At 34.3% G+C, this 17,972-nt stretch overlaps 4 protein-coding genes across 5 annotated transcripts in view; all 4 read left to right on the top strand.

The window, feature by feature from the left end:
* The first annotated feature begins 2,276 nt into the window (after positions 1-2,276).
* On the top strand, positions 2,277-5,373 carry LOC127712746 (tripartite motif-containing protein 45-like). The gene is made up of 2 exons (XM_052219355.1): positions 2,277-2,333; positions 3,574-5,373. Exon 2 carries the CDS (start codon positions 3,577-3,579, stop codon positions 4,861-4,863), a length of 1,287 nt encoding a protein of 428 aa, XP_052075315.1. The 5' UTR covers positions 2,277-2,333; positions 3,574-3,576; the 3' UTR covers positions 4,864-5,373.
* A 6,083-nt stretch (positions 5,374-11,456) lies between these two features.
* LOC127712744 (uncharacterized) overlaps positions 11,457-17,972 on the top strand; it is a 157,659-nt gene continuing 151,143 nt past the window's right edge. The window contains exon 1 of one of the 2 annotated variants that reach the window (XM_052219351.1): positions 11,457-11,503. The gene's annotated coding sequence lies outside the window, so the exon portion shown is untranslated. Of the gene's footprint in view, positions 11,586-17,972 lie in introns of both variants that reach the window. The other variant, XM_052219352.1, reaches the window with a different exon arrangement.
* The window catches only part of LOC127712747 (tripartite motif-containing protein 45-like), a 171,242-nt gene continuing 166,041 nt past the window's right edge, over positions 12,772-17,972 (top strand). Inside the window, exon 1 of the mRNA XM_052219357.1 lies at positions 12,772-14,502. Within this exon, the coding sequence (XP_052075317.1) occupies positions 12,772-13,884 (1,113 nt within the window). The 3' untranslated portion in view covers positions 13,885-14,502. The remainder of the gene's footprint in view (positions 14,503-17,972) is intronic.
* The window catches only part of LOC127712748 (uncharacterized), a 147,786-nt gene continuing 142,937 nt past the window's right edge, over positions 13,124-17,972 (top strand). The window contains exon 1 of the mRNA XM_052219358.1: positions 13,124-13,259. The gene's annotated coding sequence lies outside the window, so the exon portion shown is untranslated. The remainder of the gene's footprint in view (positions 13,260-17,972) is intronic.

The following is a 17,972-nucleotide window of genomic DNA, read 5'->3' as shown; positions in this document are numbered from 1 at the left end:
TTTTTATTGGTGGAGGAAGCCGGAGTGCCCGGAGAAAACCACCGACCTTCGATAGGAAAACTGACAATCCTAGTCAATTAAGATTGGAGTCGAGTGCACCCGCACGAGCGGGGTTCGAACTCCCAACCTCAGTGTTGACTGGCTAGTAAGATGTCTGCATGTTGATTTATATTTACGAATGATGTCCTTGTACCGATGATAAAATTTACTAAATGTTTTGACTAGTTTGTGATATCGAAAACCCTGGTGTAATAATTTTTCAGTAATACAGAGATTTCTTTCGATAAATTCAAATACGTTGTTACATACACGGGCGAATCTAACAAGTTTAGATACATAAACACCATAAGATGGTGACAAGGGAACTTCACCATCTAAAAATGGATAATTAACAATATGAAATGAAAAATCATCTCTTTTATCATAAATTTTGGTATGAAGCTTCCCGTTAAAGATAAAGATATCAAGATCAAGGAAAGGGCAGTGTTCATTGTTAGTATTAGCTTTATATAAAGTCAGTTCAGCAGGATAAATCTCTTTAGTGTACATACTGAAGTCGTCATTATTGAGAGCATTGCGAAACGATTTTTTGGTCAGTTTAAAGCACCGACAATTCATCCGTATTTTAGGTGTGTTAGGGAGGGGGTCTAACTTGGTTGATTCCGTTAATTTCGTGAAAAAAAAATGTTTCAAAAGGGAAGTGAAAAGTTAGATAAAAAAATTAATGCAACATGAGATCTAAACAAAAATCGTGTTCCTGTATCATATACGGATCCAGGATTTGAAAGGGGACAAACTAGGCAATGTTAGGAGTGTGACATGTTTTAAAAAGTCTATGCATTTACCATATATATGTAGCTCCGTAATGGGGATCCGAGCTCCATAAGGGGTGCCTAAAATTAGATTGTAGTCGAGAACAAATGTTTTAAGACCCCCCCCCCCCCCTTTCCCCAGCTAAAAAAAAGATGAATGGTCGGTTCATATAGAATATGTTTTCTATCTTATTAAAATATGAGGTTAATGTGCCATTTACTTTACATAACCTGTTGTAGGCGTGTTTGATTTGTCAGTATTTGTCCTTTCTTAATGCTATTTACATGTGCATTATTGTAGTGCAAGTAATATAAGTGTAGTTTAATTACACTGATTTGAATATTTAAAAGCATGTCATTGTAATAATCATGAAATATTTTCAGCCCATATATTTTTTTAAGCATGTCATTGTAATAATCATGAAATATTTTCAGCCCATATTTTTTTTTGGCGATAAAAAATGGAGGGTTTTCTATCAATGTGCATTTGAGGCATAATAACAAATAAATGAGCTTCAGAGTAGGAACGGTACAAAACAAATAGACCATGGTTCGTAGTAGCAATCACCGTGACATTTTGACATTTTGACCTCCTCTCTTTATCATATGCCGTCTTATATATTTTTGTTCAAATAAGGGCTTCATCCTGGTGGTAATCCAAGCTTGTAATACCCTCCCCTTTGTGCATGCGCCTGTACTAAATCAGACTACATATACCATGTGTTGTTCTTTGTTGCTTGTTTTTATTGGGTACGTAAGTAAGTACTGCCTATGATTGCTTACAACGACTTCGTTTGAACTTTGGTGGATAGTTGTCTCATTGGCAATCATACCACATCCCCCCTCCCCCCCCCCCCCCCCCCCCCCCCCCCCCCCAGTTTTTGGTGGGGTTTATGTTGCTCAGTCTTAGTGTTTTAGGAAGTGTTGTCTGAGTTCGTCGTCTTACGTTTTGAGACATGGCCTGGTCAGTTTATCTTGGTTATTTCCGCCACTTTTTTTTTTAGCTAAAGTAACTTGCACCCCTTATTCTGTCTCATTTGGGCGGATTTCTTTTTTTATATTAAATACTAAATAATTTATTAAAATCATAATCTTCATTTGTCATGATCCATGTGAGGAGATTTATATTCATAAGTTTCTCAGGTTTGGAAACTTCTGAAATAAATTTTACAAGAAATATTATTTTGGTGAATCATAAAGATGGAAATCTAAAACATATTCTGTTTAGTTTTGCGACCAATGTTGACATAGCCTTTCACGTCTGGACAGCACTGAGCTCATTTAGTTTGCGTTCAATATATCCCAGTTTCTATCCTCAAACTGCAGTGACTCAACCATTGTCAACCCGAATTATTAAAGTAAAATATATTGTGTAAGTGAATTTCAAAATTGAAAGTAAATGTGGGGATAGATTGTTCATAAGCATGTCTACACAGGTAGTAAACATTCACTAGCTAGTTATCTACCTTTTATCGCTCGACTGAAATCCGGACCACCCTGTGGAACTGATATTAAGGAAAGGTAAATGGTCTTTAAATTAATCAACTAAGTATAAGTATACATAATCACAGTCTGGTGGTGCTAAAGTGTAAAAAATAGTACAGGTAGGCATTAATGTAAGAAACATGAAAAATACGTAAAAAAGACTAGAGGCGTAAATAGAACCAGACAGAAAATAAGGTAAATTCATTTATATTATGCTTCCTTGTACGGAAACGTTAAATCAAAGTACTGTTGTACTGTTTACTCGGATGATCCCAAGATATAGATCGGATTGTCTGACGAATTAAGGCTTTTCATTTCACCGTACAACTGGTATTTGTTGTCTTATGTTCAGTTTCTTTCAATGCATATTTGGTTGATAAGAAATTGAACAATTGTTCAATTTGTTAAGTTCTTTCATATTGACAGAGAGCCGACAAGAAACACTAAAATGAGAACTTCCTGAGCAGAGTGAAAGGTTTTGCACAACCTGTGTACATGAAAGTCCACAAGGATTATCATTCCAATGGGTCTTCAACGTGGAAATGTGTGTGGTACATTCCGAACATATAGTATGCCCCCGATCAGATGTGACTGTTTTAAAGCAGTTCAATAGATGACATCCCATTTTAGAATTGACATTACGTCCGGACTAGCGTGGCATTATTTTATATTCAATTCATCCTTGTTGTTGCCAACAGTATGGCGTGGTTATCCGTGCTTCAAGAACCAACAACTGAAACTAATTATTTCCCTTAAAACCCATAACGTAGGTCTTTCATTCTTTCAAAACTATCTTATAAAATTATTTGCATACTTCCGAATATTTGTCATCTTAAGCAAGACCTCAATTTTATCTTAAATCGTTACATCCCCGAAAGCCTCATAATGCTATTTGTCTTTGGTCTGAGTTAATTGTTTGAAAGGAGGGATTTCAATTTGGCGCTCTGATTCTCAAACCTGTAGCGATTCAAAAACTTGTGAAAAGGAGACGTGTTGTTAAATGATAGAAAAGTTGTAAAACAAAAAGTCGTCAAGGTACAAAGTGATAAAATTTAGCATACTTACAATACTACAAGACTTGAATTCCACATTATTAACAAATTGCAATTTGGTCGGATACATGTAATTGAAAGAACTGCAATATGTGGAGAGAAACACTTATAATCAAGTTATGGTCATTCTACAAAACGTGACCACCCTCAACTGATTTGTGGACAGATGTATCATCTGATGTAGTAATTACTAGTAATTAAATATGCTTTATTATCGTTTCCAGGAAATGGCGTCAAAAAACTTGTTGTGTGGAACCTGTGACAGAAGAAGTAGAACCACTGAAGCTGTAAAGTATTGTACAGATTGTCAGGAAGGGCTCTGTTCAGAATGTTTAGACTTTCACGGAAGCATGAAATCTTCCACGTCCCATCATGTAATAGATATACATGCAGTTGACGGAATAGGATTCAACATAAGCAAATTCTGCAAAGTTCATCCCGATATGGTTTTAGAATATTTTTGCTCCGATCATGATGCACTATGCTGTCGGTCTTGTATGGTTAGTGACCATCGATCATGTGACAAGATACTTCCAATTGAAGTGGCTGCGAAAGATGTCAAAATCTCAACAATATATGAAGAAATTGTCACTGATGTCCGTATGCTAAATGCTGCTGTAAACGGACTTGAAGACAAAAAGGAGAAAAGTGTATACACTATTGATGATAGCAAGGTAGCTGTACAACAAGAGGTGCAGTATTTTCAAAAGAGGTTACAGACACGCATTCAAGAAATTGCAGTGGCTTTAATGTGTGAAATAGACAAAGTTCATACTGAACTCTCAGATAAAGCAAAAAGTGACATGAACAAGATATGTGATCGCAAAAACGAGATACGAAATATTTCTGAACAGTTTGAATCTGTGTCGAAACACGGATCTGAAAGTCAAATATTCATGTTGATAAACAGTATGAAAGAAGAACTGAACTGTCATGTCAATGAATTTCAAGAATTTCTGTCGTCACAAAAAGCTGCATCTCTTTTGTATAAAGAGTCTGATTTGCTGTCCGTTATGAAATCATTTGGTTCAGTGGAAATCAAAGAGACTCCCTTTGATATCAAATACAAACCGTTTAAGGCTCAGAAAGCGCAATTTCTGCAACAACAGAGAAAGCTTCCAACAAAATTCCAGCTAGATACAAAATTTAAAGTACCAGGTGCAAACGTTATCGGCATAAGTGTGACAAAAGACAATCGATTATTCCTGTGTGATAGGACCGGTTCTAAATTATTTGTTATGTCAGACAAAGGCAAACAATTGGCGGCAATTCGAATGGACGGACGTCAATGGGGGATAGCTATGGATGAAGACAAACATACAGCATGGGTAACACTGCCTGATACACCGTGCGTTCAGACAGTAGACATTGTTAAAATGGAAAAGGGCCGACTGATTAAAGTACCTGGAGTATGTTATGGCATTGCACTAATTGACGACGAAATTGCCGTCGGTGGTTACGGCAAGATATACATTATCAGCAAAACCGGTGACTTAAAGAAGACATGCAATTAATGTTGAGAGAGAGGATGTTCACTCTATATCAGTTGGACAAAAACATCAACTTCACTATGCTCAGGGTAATATAGCAGAATCGGAATTGAAATGCGTTAGATTAGATGATGGAAAAGATATATTTATTTCTACTCAATGTACTAATCACGTGATTGAGGTCAAAGCCGACAGATTAGGAAATGTCTACATTCTCGAATACAAAGCATCAAACTTTAAGCTGTTTTGTTCTGAAGATAAATCTCTAAAAACCATGTTGACAACAGAAGACGGACTGAAGGGCCGATATGGTTTTGCTTTCAATACAGATTTTTGCAAGCTTTTCATTTCAATTCAAACTAATAGCGCAAACAGTGAGCTATTGGTCTATAAGTGTAATTGAAAAATGGAGTGAGCGAGTAATGTTTGTTAAATAATGAATTAAAAATTACCTACTCATCATGGATGTTACAATTCTGTGATGAACAAACAAACTTTTTAATAATAAATTTGTTACTGTTTGGTCTGATCAAATTAAAGAGAATCAATTTCAAATTTCAAATATAATTACCTCCATACTTCTCTGATCAACCTTCTACAAGTCACAAACTTTACATCAAAATCTGTTCTAATAGATAGAACCGAAAACCTTTTAAACTAATTAATCATATGGTTGTTGCTGATTGCTTGGTTCTCAAAGACGAACAATGTTTACATATTCAGGAAGAATCTATTGTAACCGGAAACAATACGTATACTAGCAAATATTTTTTTTTAGAAATGGTTGATTCTATTCTAATTCTACCAAGAGCTGTTTTAAATTGCCAGGTGTTGAAAGCGAACCTGTTCAACTGGAGAGCCTGGAATTCGGATAAATTTGCTATACCAATATCGATTTTAATTGTTGGAACTATAGATAAAATTCAAAGGAGAAGGTCAGGTAAGGGCTAATTTCGGCCTAAAATTCGAAGAACATCTGATAAAAGATTTTTGACCTTTTTCAAACAATCAAGTGTCTACTTCAGTTGACTCAATTAGTTTATGTTCAAGATTGTAACGGATTCGGTCGTTAAAGACGCTCAAATTTTAGCTTAAATATGAAAAATCTACCAAATATGCCATAAAACGTCACTTTTCAGATGGTTTTTGTCTAAAATGGAAGTGGCCGCATTCTTGTTCAGTCTCAACATTTAAATATGATGTGTATTATCATTAAATACAACATATATTTGAATATTAAGACTGAACACAAGTGCGGCCACTTCCATTTCAGACAAAAACCGTCTTAAAATTAGCAAAAATGCTAAAATTGTGAAGATTTCAGTATTTTTGCATGCATAAATGATGCTAGTACCTGATGCATGTCCATTGTATTGTCAAAACAGCCCATATTCATGTAACAAAAGTATTCTATTCTACTTTCCAATAAATAGCTAAAAGTTACATTTTTAACTACTTTGTAAGAACGCTATATTTTGGGACCAAAAAGGGTTCTTACCGGGCCTACTCCTTTGAATTGTCTTTTTCCAATGTAGATAAAGTGAAAACCAAGAAATTGTTAATAAGTGTATCCCAACTAATTTAATGGTTGAATGTGTTCATTGTAGGAACACCAAATCAGCCATTTAATATGTGCAGTAATCAACACTTTTATAATACTATTGTATCGTTATCATACACCAATCAGACATTTTTTGGTTGTACTTAGTTGACACACATGAGGTTTCTATTGTATGTAGACAAGTATAGATATGGAACATATAAAGGTTAGAGGTCACAGCTAATTCTTTTATTGTCTTCTTACAAAATCCTTTGTACAATGGCATATAAATGAAATTAAAAGAGAATTATTGAATTTTGCGGTTTTAAAAGTTATTGGGAAAAAAATCATATGAACATTACCATTGGTGATAGGTACTAAATGAAAGAATCTTTAGTGAGCAAGCTAACATAACCCACACCTTCCTTAGGCTTAGGTCCGCGTCAATTAATTTCAATTAGGGGGAAGACAGCAGTGCCGTACTGAAGAGCGGATCTATGATTTTCGAAAAAGGGGGGCCCTGGCATGCCAACGTTGGGAGTGATACTTTTATAAAGTCTATGCATTTATCATATAAGCTCCATAAGGAGGCCCCTGTCCCCCCAAAAACCACCTCTGATAGATTTAAGTATACGCGTATGAAAAATCAGATCTTTAGTAACGTCGCTTGACTGGTGGAAACCGACATGAAATCATATAATCATATAATTGGTCCGGACCATATGAGTATTTGGACCATACGCGTATGGTCATGACAATCTTCGTATATACTCATATGGTCCAACCATACGCGTATGGTCCGGGTAATTGACACGATGAACGAAGTTCACGTTGAAAAGGTGTCACATAAATTAAGAGTTTCTAAAAATGAAATTTTCACTTATTCAATCATATGGTAGTCATTTTTAAATGATTAATTTAAAAGAGTGAATATTATTTACAAGTAAGAATTATAGTAAAATAGTTTTAACATGGTCATTTTCGATTTGTCCATACGGAACGCAATATGTCGACTTTGGAAAATTACTTCAAGAAATATCTAAATGAACTGTTATTTAAAAACCAGTTGTTGGCATGACACGGGTTATGTTCTTCTCATATATGTTATGATGGTATGATACTAAACCCCTAACGGGAAGGATTGTGCCTGATATTCATATGATGAAGACATAATCCTTCAATCAGTTTAATTGAAGTCTGGAGCTGGCATGTCAGTTAACTGCTAGTAGTCTGTTGTTATTTATGTATTATTGTCATTTTGTTTATTTTCTTTGGTTACATCTTCTGACATCAGACTCGGACTTCTCTTGAACTGAATTTTAATGTGCGTATTGTTATGCGTTTACATTTTTACATTGGCTAGAGGTATAGGGGGAGGGTTGAGATCTCATAAACATGTTTAACCCCGCCGCATTTTTGCGCCTGTCCCAAGTCAGGAGCCTCTAGCCTTTGTTAGTCTTGTATTATTTTTAATTTTCTTGTAGTTTCTTGTTTACAATTTGGAGTTTAGTATGGCGTTCATTATCACTGAACTAGTATATATATTTGTTTAGGGGCCAGCTGAAGGACGCCTCCGGGTGCGGGAATTTCTCGCTGCATTGAAGACCTGTTGGTGACCTTCTGCTGTTGTCTGTTCTATTGTCGGGTTGTTGTCTCTTTGACACATTCCCCATTTCCATTCTCAATTTTATTGTTATTTATCCCTTGTAATTTTTTAATTAACTGTGTATTTGCATTCAGGTGTCACAGGTCAAATTTATTCGTTCATTGTGTGTTAATTTACGTTTTTTGATTGAGTTAAGCCTTCCAATTGTGTTTTTCTATGTTGTGATGTTATACTATTGTTTCAGAAAAGAGAGAAGGTTTAGTACCATTAAAACGTTTAATCCCGCTGCAAATGTTTGCACCTGTCCGAAGTCAGGAATCTGTACAGTAGTTGTCGTCTGTTTATGTAGTTCATACGTGTTTCTCGTTTCTCGTTTTTATACAGATTAGACCGTTGGTTTTTCCGTTTGAATGGTTTTACACAAGTAATTTTTGGGGGCCCTTTATAGCTTGCTGTTAGGTGTGAGCCAATGCTCCGTGTTGAAGGCCGTACCTTGACCTATAATGGTTTACTTTTATAAATTGTAACTTGGATGGAGAGTTGTCTCATTGGCACTCATACTACATCTTCCTATATCTATGTTAAAGAATAAGTAAATTGCTTAACTCACAGGCACTTTGGTTATTGAATCCTCTTTCTTTTCTTTTTAAAATTTCTTTTGGTGCTTAAATTTGTTTTTATTAAATTATAATTTCTTAAAAATTTCTTATTGTTTTTTTTAAATTTGTTCATGTGTTCCTGCTCTTATTCATACGATCTTACAATGACAGTAAGATCGTATAAATAGGAGCAAGAACACATCAATTCAATAAAAATAAGTAGAAATAAGTAGAAATTTTGTTTCTGAAATAATATTTAAACAATAAGAAAACAGAAAAAAAATCCATGCCCCAAACGCATGTGGTTTCACTTACGGACGAATATCGGAAGTGTAAAGGCGATTTGAATTGACTCTTAGCGGATGCAAGATAACAGATACACAAAGAGTTAGACAATATGTAAAAGATAAAAGCATTCAGATAGTAACTTGTGCCGTTTTTTGTTCAGAGAATGAGCTGTGTTCCTGCAAAGAAAGATAGAATTATTCGAAAAATACCTATATAGTCTAAATACTCGTATGGTCCGGCCCGTTAATAACCAAATGAGTATACGCATATGATTGTGACCATACGCGTATGGTCCAAATGCCCATATGGTCCGGAACATAATCACAGATACTTCGTTCTTTTAAGATGTGTCAATATAAAATAAGGAGATATGGCATGAAATGCCAATGAGACAACTATCCAACACAGTCCAAATGAAGCGGATTTAAGCAACTATAGGTCACCAAACGACCTTCGACAATTATCAACACTCATACCGTATAGTCAGCTATAAATGGCTCCGACAAAAGTCGAAACAATTCATACGAAAGAGAGAAAATAACCAGCCAATTTGAAATGGCAAAACAGTTGACGAAAAACAGATATAACAAACAGCAAACAACGACAATTCCCTGACATGGGACAGACACATGCAGAAGTGCAAGAAAGTTTTTGGAAACAATGGTGTATCCACCAGAGAACCAATAAAAAGTATACAGTATACAAGCATTGTGATACAATTTTTAGTCAGTTTATAGCACCGACCATTCATCCTTTTTTTAGGGGAAGGGGGTCTGACTTGGTTGATTCCGTAAATTTCGTGAAAAAAAATTTTCAAAGGGGAAGTGAAAAATAAAATAAAACAATAATTCAACGTGGGATTTAAGCAAACATCGTGTTCCTGTATCATATGCGGATCCATGATTTTGAAAGGGGACAAACTAGGCAACGTTAGGAGTTTGACATGTTACGTCTATGCATTTACCATATATATGTAGCTCCGTAATGGAGATCCGAGCTCCATAGGGGGGATTTAAATATAAGATTGTAGTAGAGAACAAATGTTTTTAGACCCCTCCCCCGCAAAAAGAAAGATAAATGGTCGGTACATATAAAATATGTTTTCTATCTTATTAAAATATGAGGACAATGTGCCATTTACTTTCAATAACCTGTTGTAGGCGTGTTTGATTTGTCAGTATTTGTCCTTTCTTAATGCTATTTACATGTGCATTATTGTAGTGCAAGTAACATAAATGCAGTTTACACTGATTTGAATATTTAAAAGCATGTCATTGTAATAATCATGAAATATTTTCAGCTCATATTTTTTGGCGATAAAAGATGGAGGGTTTTCTATCAATGTGCATAATAACAAATAAATAAATGAGCTTCAGAGTAGGAACGGTACAAAACAAATAGACCATGGTTCGTAGTAGTAATAACCGTGACATTTTGACATTTTGACCTCCTCTCTTTATTATATGCCGTCTTATATATATTTTTTTTCAAATAAGGGGGTCATCCTGGTGGTAATCCAAGCTAGTAATCCCCTCCCCTTTGTGCGCCTGTACTAAATTAGACTACATATACCATGTGTTGTTCTTTGTTGTATGTTTTTATCAGGTACGTAAGTAAGTACTGCCTATGATTGCTTACAACCACTTCGTTTAAACTTTGGTGGATAGTTGTCTCATTGGCTATCATACCACATCTCCTTATTTTTGTATAAGTAAGTAAGTAAAATCTATTCAGAGGGTGTAAAAGTTAGCTTTTAAAAAACTTATTCTTTCCTAAGTCCCTCTATCACAAAATTTCTACTTACCATGAGCAACATGGCGGGTAACACTAGAGGAGCAGGATATATTAACCCTTCCAGAGCACCTGATATTACACCCAGTTTTTGGAGCTATTCATGTTGCTCAGTTATAGTGTTTTCTGGAGTGTGCGTTTTCGTCGTCTTACGTTTTGAGACATGGCCTTGTCAGTGTATTTTCGACTTATAATTTTGAATTTCCTCTTGGTAAGTTCCGGCACTTTTTTAATTAATGTTACTTGTATCTCTTTTTTTCTGTCTCATCTGGGCGGTTTTTATTTTTATATAAAAGACTATTTAATAATTTATTAAAATCTTAATCTTCATTTGCCATGATCCATGTGAAGAGATTTTTATTCATATTTCTCAGGTTTGGAAACTTCTGAAATAAATTAACAATAATTATAATCTTGGTGAATGATAAAGATGGCAATCTAAAACAAATTCTGTTTATAGTTATGCGACAAATGCTGACATAGACCATAGGGACTTGACTCGAGGTCAGATATATAGCCCGTTAATCGTCTACGTGCATTTAAGAAAAAAACACAGGTTTTGGATAGTAGGGGCATACGTTTTTTTTTAATGCACGTAGACGATAAACGGGCTATATATCTGACCTGTAGTCAAGTCCCTATGATTTAGTTTGCCTTCAATGTCTCCCAGTTTCTATCCCCAAACTGCAATGACTCTAAAACCTAAATTAAGTCTAAATTGGAATGTTCAAAATTGAAAGTAAATTTAGGCATAGATTGTTTTATACGCATAGTAAACATTCACTAGCCAGTTATCTACCTTTTTATTGATCGACTGAAAGGTAAATGGCCATTAACTAAGTATGTATAAATGTAGTACTGTGTAGTACTGTGTATATATAATTACAGCTAGTTTGGTGACAAAGTGTAAAAAATAGTTCAGGTAAGCATTAGTGTGAGTAAGATGAAAAAAATACTTTAAAAAAGACCAGGGAGAGACGTAAATAGAACGAGACAGAAAATCAGAAGGTAAATCCGTTCATATTATACTTCCTTGTACGATACGGTAAATCAAAGTACTGTTGTACTGTTAACTCGGATGATCACAAGAACAAGATCGGATTCCTGACGAATAAAGGATTTTCATTTCACCGTAGAACTGGTATTTGTTGTCATATGTTCAGTTTCTTTCAATGCAAATTTGGTCGATAAGAATCAAACATTTGTTCAATTTGATAAGTTCTATCGTATTGACAGAGAGCCGACAAGAACCACTAAAAATGAGGACTTCCTGAGCAGAGTGAAAGATTTTGCAGAACCTGTGTACATGAAAGACCGAAAGTATTATTCCAATGGGTCTTCAACGTGGAAATGTGTGTGGTACATTCCGAACATAAAGTATACCCCGATCAGATGTGACTGTTTATCAAAGCAGTTCAATAGATGCCATCCCATCTTAGAAATGAGATTACGTCCTGAATAGAGAAGTGCAGGTGCCCGTATTTTATATTCAATTCATCATTGTTATTGTCTACAGCATTGTGCGGTTCTCAGTGCATCAAGAACCAACAACTGAAACTAATTGTTTCCCTTAAAAACCATAACGTAGCTCTTTCATACTTCAAAATTGTCTTGTAAAATTATTTGCATACTTCTGAATATTTGTCATTTTAAGAGAGACCTCAATTACTTCTTAAATCGTTACATTCCCCGAAAGCCTCATAATGCTATTTGTCTTTGGTCTGAATGTGGACTGAGGAGGGAATTCATTTCGGCAATCTGGTCAAAACAGTAGCGATTCAAAAAACTCGTGATAAAGGAAATGTGTTGTTAAATGTGAGAAAAGCTGTAAAAGTACAAAGTGATATAATATAACATACCTACAATACTACAAGACTTGAATTCCACATTATTAACAAATTGTAATTTGGTCAGGTACATGTAATTAAACTGCAATATTTGGGTCAGAATATTGAATTAAATGCAATAGGTGGAAAGAAACACTTGTAGTCAAGTCATGGCCATTCTACAAAAAGTGACATCTTAACTTATTTGTGGACAGATGTATTATTGGTATCTGATGTAGTAATGACCAGTAATTAAATATTCTTTCTTGTCTTTTCAAGGAAATGGCAAAATCCATAGATATGTTTTGTGGAACCTGTGACAGAAGAAGTAGATCCACCAAAGCTGTAAAATACTGTACAGACTGCGAGGACGGGTTCTGTTCAGAATGTTTAGATTTTCACGGAAGCATGAAAGTGTCCTCGTCCCATCATGTAATAGATATAAATGCAGTTGACGGAATAGGATTCAACATAAGTAAATTCTGCAAAGTTCATCCCGATATGGTTTTAGAATATTTTTGCTCCGATCATGATAAACTGTGTTGTCGGTCTTGTATGGCTAGTGACCATCGATCATGTGACAAGATACTTCCAATTGAAGTTGCTGCGAAAGGGGTCAAAAGTTCAACAACGTATGAAGACATTGTCACTGATGTCCGCATGCTAATTTCCACTGTAATGGAGCTTGGAGACAAAAAGGAGAAAAGTGTATCAACTCTTGATGATAGCAAGGTGACTGTACAACAAGAGGTGCAGTATTTTCAAAAGAGGTTACAGACACGCATTCAAGAAATTGCAGTGGCTTTAATGTGTAAAGTAGACAAAGTTCATACTGAACTCTCAGATAAAGCAAAAGTTGACCTGAAAAAGATATGTGATCGCAAAAAACAGATACGAAACATTTCTGAACAGTTTGAATCTGTGTCGAAACACGGATCTGAAAGTCAAATATTCATGTTGATAAATAATATCAAAGAAGAATTGAATGGTCGTGTCAATGAATTTCCAAAATTCCTGTCGTCCCAAAAAGCTGCATCTCTTTTGTATAAGGAGTCCGATTTGCTGTCCGTTATGAATTCATTTGGTTCAGTGGAAATCAAAGAGACTCCCTTTGATATCAAATACAAACCGTTTAAGGTCCAGCAAGCGCAATTCCTGCAACAACGGAGAAAACTTCCAACACAATTCCAGCTAATTACAAAATTTGCGGTACCTGATGCAGACATTGTCAGCATAGGTGTGACAAAAGACAAAAGATTATTCCTGTGTAATCAGAGCGGTTCTAAGTTATTTGTTATTTCAGGCCAACAATTGACGAAAATTCAAATGAACGGGTGTCAATGGGGGATAGCTATTGAAGAAGACAAAAAATACAGCATGGGTCACAGTTCCTGATACATCATGCGTTCAGACAGTAGATATCATTAAAATGGAAAAGGGCCGACAGATAAAAGTACCTGGAAAATGTTATGGCATTGTACTTTTTGGCGACGAAATTGCTGTCAGTGGTGACGGCAAGATATACATTATCAGCAAAATTGGTGACCTAAAGAAGACACTTGATGTCGAAGGAGGTGATATACACTCTATATCAGTTGGACTAAATCATCAACTTCATTTTGCTCAGTCGGATATATCAGAATAAAAATTTAGATGCGTGAGATTAGATGATGGAACAGTTACATCTATTTCTTCTCAATTTACTAATCGCACGATCGATATCAAAGCAGACAAATTTGGAAATGTATACGTACTGGAAAGGACATCAAACTTTAAGCTGTTTTGTATTGAAGATACATCTCTTAAAACCATGTTGACAACAGAAGATGGGTTGACTGAACCATATGGCTTTGCTTTCAGTACAGATTTTTCCAAGCTTTTCATTTCAAATTATGTTGAACACTTAAATAGCGAGATATTGGTCTATCATTGTAATTAAAAAATTGAGCAAGAAAGTCCTGTTTGCTGAATATGAATCAAAACGGCCTTAACATGTATAATACAACGTGTCAGGTATAGACGATTGTAATTCTGTTATCTATGATTTATCATTGTAAGATAAACAAACAACCATTTTTCTTTATGTAAATTTGATTTTTGGAAATTGTATAAAATGATCAGTGAAGACGAAGTGGTCATTATATTTAAAATTCTAAATCGATTCTCTTTAATTTGATTAGATCAAAGAGTTCTTTGTTTAAAAATTGTGGTTTTTAAATAGAAAATAGAGAAATTCGAAATAAACTGGTTGTGATCTAAGTATGGGAAACAGCAGTTTGTTTATTAGTTGACGTTTGGCTCTAAACTAGTTTTCAGTAACTGTGTGTACTCTTAATAACACATGTGGCGAAGTAAAAGCTGATGATTTACTCTGCAATAACGTATTTATGGAAACTGACTATTAGAGCATTTGCATTATTCTATATCTTGATACGTGCACGGATCGAAGTCTACGTATCGGGCGGATTTGTATAAAATAATGCTTTAGCCCAGACCTCTATTAAAATTAAATTAAAATCAAATGCATTATAAATATATCCATCGGGACCAACTCGACTTAATTTATCCTTTCCTCATATAAGTTTGATACGATACGTCGATACGGATACGCCAGCAAATACGTGAATAATGCAAATGCTCTTATCAAGAGCAAACAAAGAAATGATAAACGTATCAAAATATACATGCAATTACTTGACGTTCATACTGATATGAAACCATGCTGTCGGTCACTCTGATAAACAGCAACAACATTAACAGTACAGAAAGACAGGATCGTGTACAGTTCTAAGGAACAAACTGTTCAGAACTTAAATGCAAACAAAAGAAATATTTTTTTTGTTGCTACAAACTATAGTTTATACTTGGTTTTTATCCAAAGATATATCTATTAGCAGAAATAATCAAACAATAACAAATATATCTTTTGTCAAAAACTCTGGTATAAAATTTAAAAAAGTATGCTAAAATAACAAAAATACCGTACTCTAAGGAAAATTCATAACGAAAAACCCTTTATCAAATGGCAAAATCAAAAGTTCAAACAAATTAAACGAATGGAAAAACAACTGTCATATTCCGAACTTGGAACAGGTGTTTTGTTATGTAAAAAACCGTGGGTTAAATCTGGTTTTCTAGCTAGCTAAACATCCCATTTGTTTAACAGTCGCATAGAATTCCATTATATTGACTACAATGTGTTAGCAAAACAAGCAGACATACATATACATTGAATTAGGTAAAAATGTCGAAAATTGGGGTACAGCAGTCAACATTATGTTGTAATGTTAATCACTAGAAAAACAAATAAATATTTCAATAATGAAAAACGATATTGCATAAAGACACTCTACAGAAAAAGTAAAAATGAAAGACAAGAATAAAAAAAAAATGACCTTAGCACAATAACACAATGGCGGGATGAATAAATGCCGAGCCACATCAAAAGAAGTAGATTTAATTTAGTCTAAATGGACAAAACAGTAAAGTTTAAATATATACAAAGACATTTGTGCAAACACCTATTACGTTATGTACAAACACCTATTACGTTAATGACAAACGCCTATCACGTTATGTGCAAACACCTATTACGTTCTGGTAAACGCTTGTTTTGACACAGATTAAAACAAAACGCATCAATGATATAGAAAATTAAGAAAATCACAAGTTTTAGCTCTCTAAAAAGCTGTGGACTGCTTCGATCTTTCCTTATTTAAGGTAAAAGGTGTGCATGGGGTTGTTGATAAAGTATTGGAAATATGGTGTATTTAGATATTGATTGATTTAAAAATGCGATAAATATTTAGTTTCAGGGGAAATGATGTTGTTCTACTTTAACAGTGTGCTTTATACACCCATGCTTTTAAAATTTTGTTCACTTTCCTTGTTGAAAATTAAAACTTTTTCAAATATACATACACGACTCTGGAGATGTGCCTAGACTGGCAAAAAATTATGAAATATATATGCAACACTCAGGACCGTGTCCTTCCACCCAAACGTGTCCGATACCTCCAAACGTGTCCACATGACGTTACTGAATTGCAAAACATGTCCTAATGTAAAAGTGCACCAAAGCTTGTCATTTGTATAAACGCCTAAACGTGTCCATTTTTTTTTTTATTAATTATACCTTATATGAGAATGCCGGATTTTGATTGGTTGGTAGCCAGTGTATTTTTCGCATATTCTAACCTTTTTCTCGTTTCAATCGAATTTGCATGTTTTTCACCACTGCCGGTGAATTTGTCTCAAATTCCCCTCTATGCCGTGGTATTTGCCATTTTGGATATTCCTTATATGCCCTCATGAGCCTCTTCCCGCCAAAATTATTAGAATATGACGTTACATAAAGACAGTGCTAACGCGTATAAGTACATGTATAATTCCTGCGGTATAAACATGTTGATGGATTACAGATTATTAGTAAACTTGTATTTGAAACGGCCTCGGGTTGCAGTCATGCATAAAATAAAAATAATATAAATACTTTATTTAAAGAGGGTAAACTTAGTTAGTACAATACTAATCTCCCCTGATGCCCTCTGAATAACTCAAAATATAACAATAATGTAACATATAAATATACATACATACATACAGCTTTTTATGCAAAACAAATGGAGAAAAACACACAGAATCGTTTCATGAACATATTTTGTTAATGATTTTCAAGACAAATATTTGGATTTTTTAGAATATAGATAAATTTCATAATAATTACATTTTCAGTTTAGAAACAATATATTATAAAACCTTTGTTTGAACTGTTCTATCTTTTCTATCTTTTTGATTTCTACAGGAATACAGTTTTGTTTCAAAGAACAGTACCGGAATATTGAAATGTCTTTTTCATAGAATTTGTTATCGGACGTGATATGAAAAGACAATTATTGTCCGATGAACGCAAAGAATATCTTGCATTAACATTTTGGTTATTGTTCAATAATTGACAAAGATAATCAGGTGCAATACTATTTACACACTTATACATTAAATAAATACTCTTTTGTGATATATATGATTCTTTTTTGAAAAGTTAACCATCCTAATTGTTTGAATAAAGTTTTTGACGGTGTGTCATATGCTTTGTTAAGAATGATTCTGGCTGCCCTTTTTTGTAATTCTAACATTTTTTTCATATTTAGATTACTTGTTTCTGTCCATATTGTACAGCAACAATCAAAGAGAGGAAGTACATATCCATTATAAAATAAACATAAACTTTTTTGCGGAATATAATGCTTCAACCGATTTAGTAAACATAGTCTAGTTGAAATTACATTACATACTTTGTTTATTTGTGGATTCCATGAAAGACAATCAGATTTGGATTTTTTAATATTAAGAATCATATCATTATTTTCACACCATATTTTAAAAGTTGCTATTTCGTCATTAAGTTTATCACATATATCATCAAAGGAATTTGAAGAGTATTTAAGAGTTGTGTCGTCAGCATACAAATCAGGCTTTGTATG

This window comes from Mytilus californianus, unplaced genomic scaffold (assembly GCF_021869535.1).
Source record: "Mytilus californianus isolate M0D057914Y unplaced genomic scaffold, xbMytCali1.0.p SCAF_8, whole genome shotgun sequence".
Classification (NCBI taxonomy): domain Eukaryota; kingdom Metazoa; phylum Mollusca; class Bivalvia; order Mytilida; family Mytilidae; genus Mytilus; species Mytilus californianus.
Note: the sequence above shows the minus strand (reverse complement) of the source record. Positions and strands in the feature narration are given on the sequence as shown.

Bases quoted from the DNA above. Each gene is read 5' to 3' on its own strand.
- LOC127712746 (XM_052219355.1), top strand. From the start codon at position 3,577: ATGGCGTCAAAAAACTTGTTGTGTGGAACCTGTGACAGAAGAAGTAGA.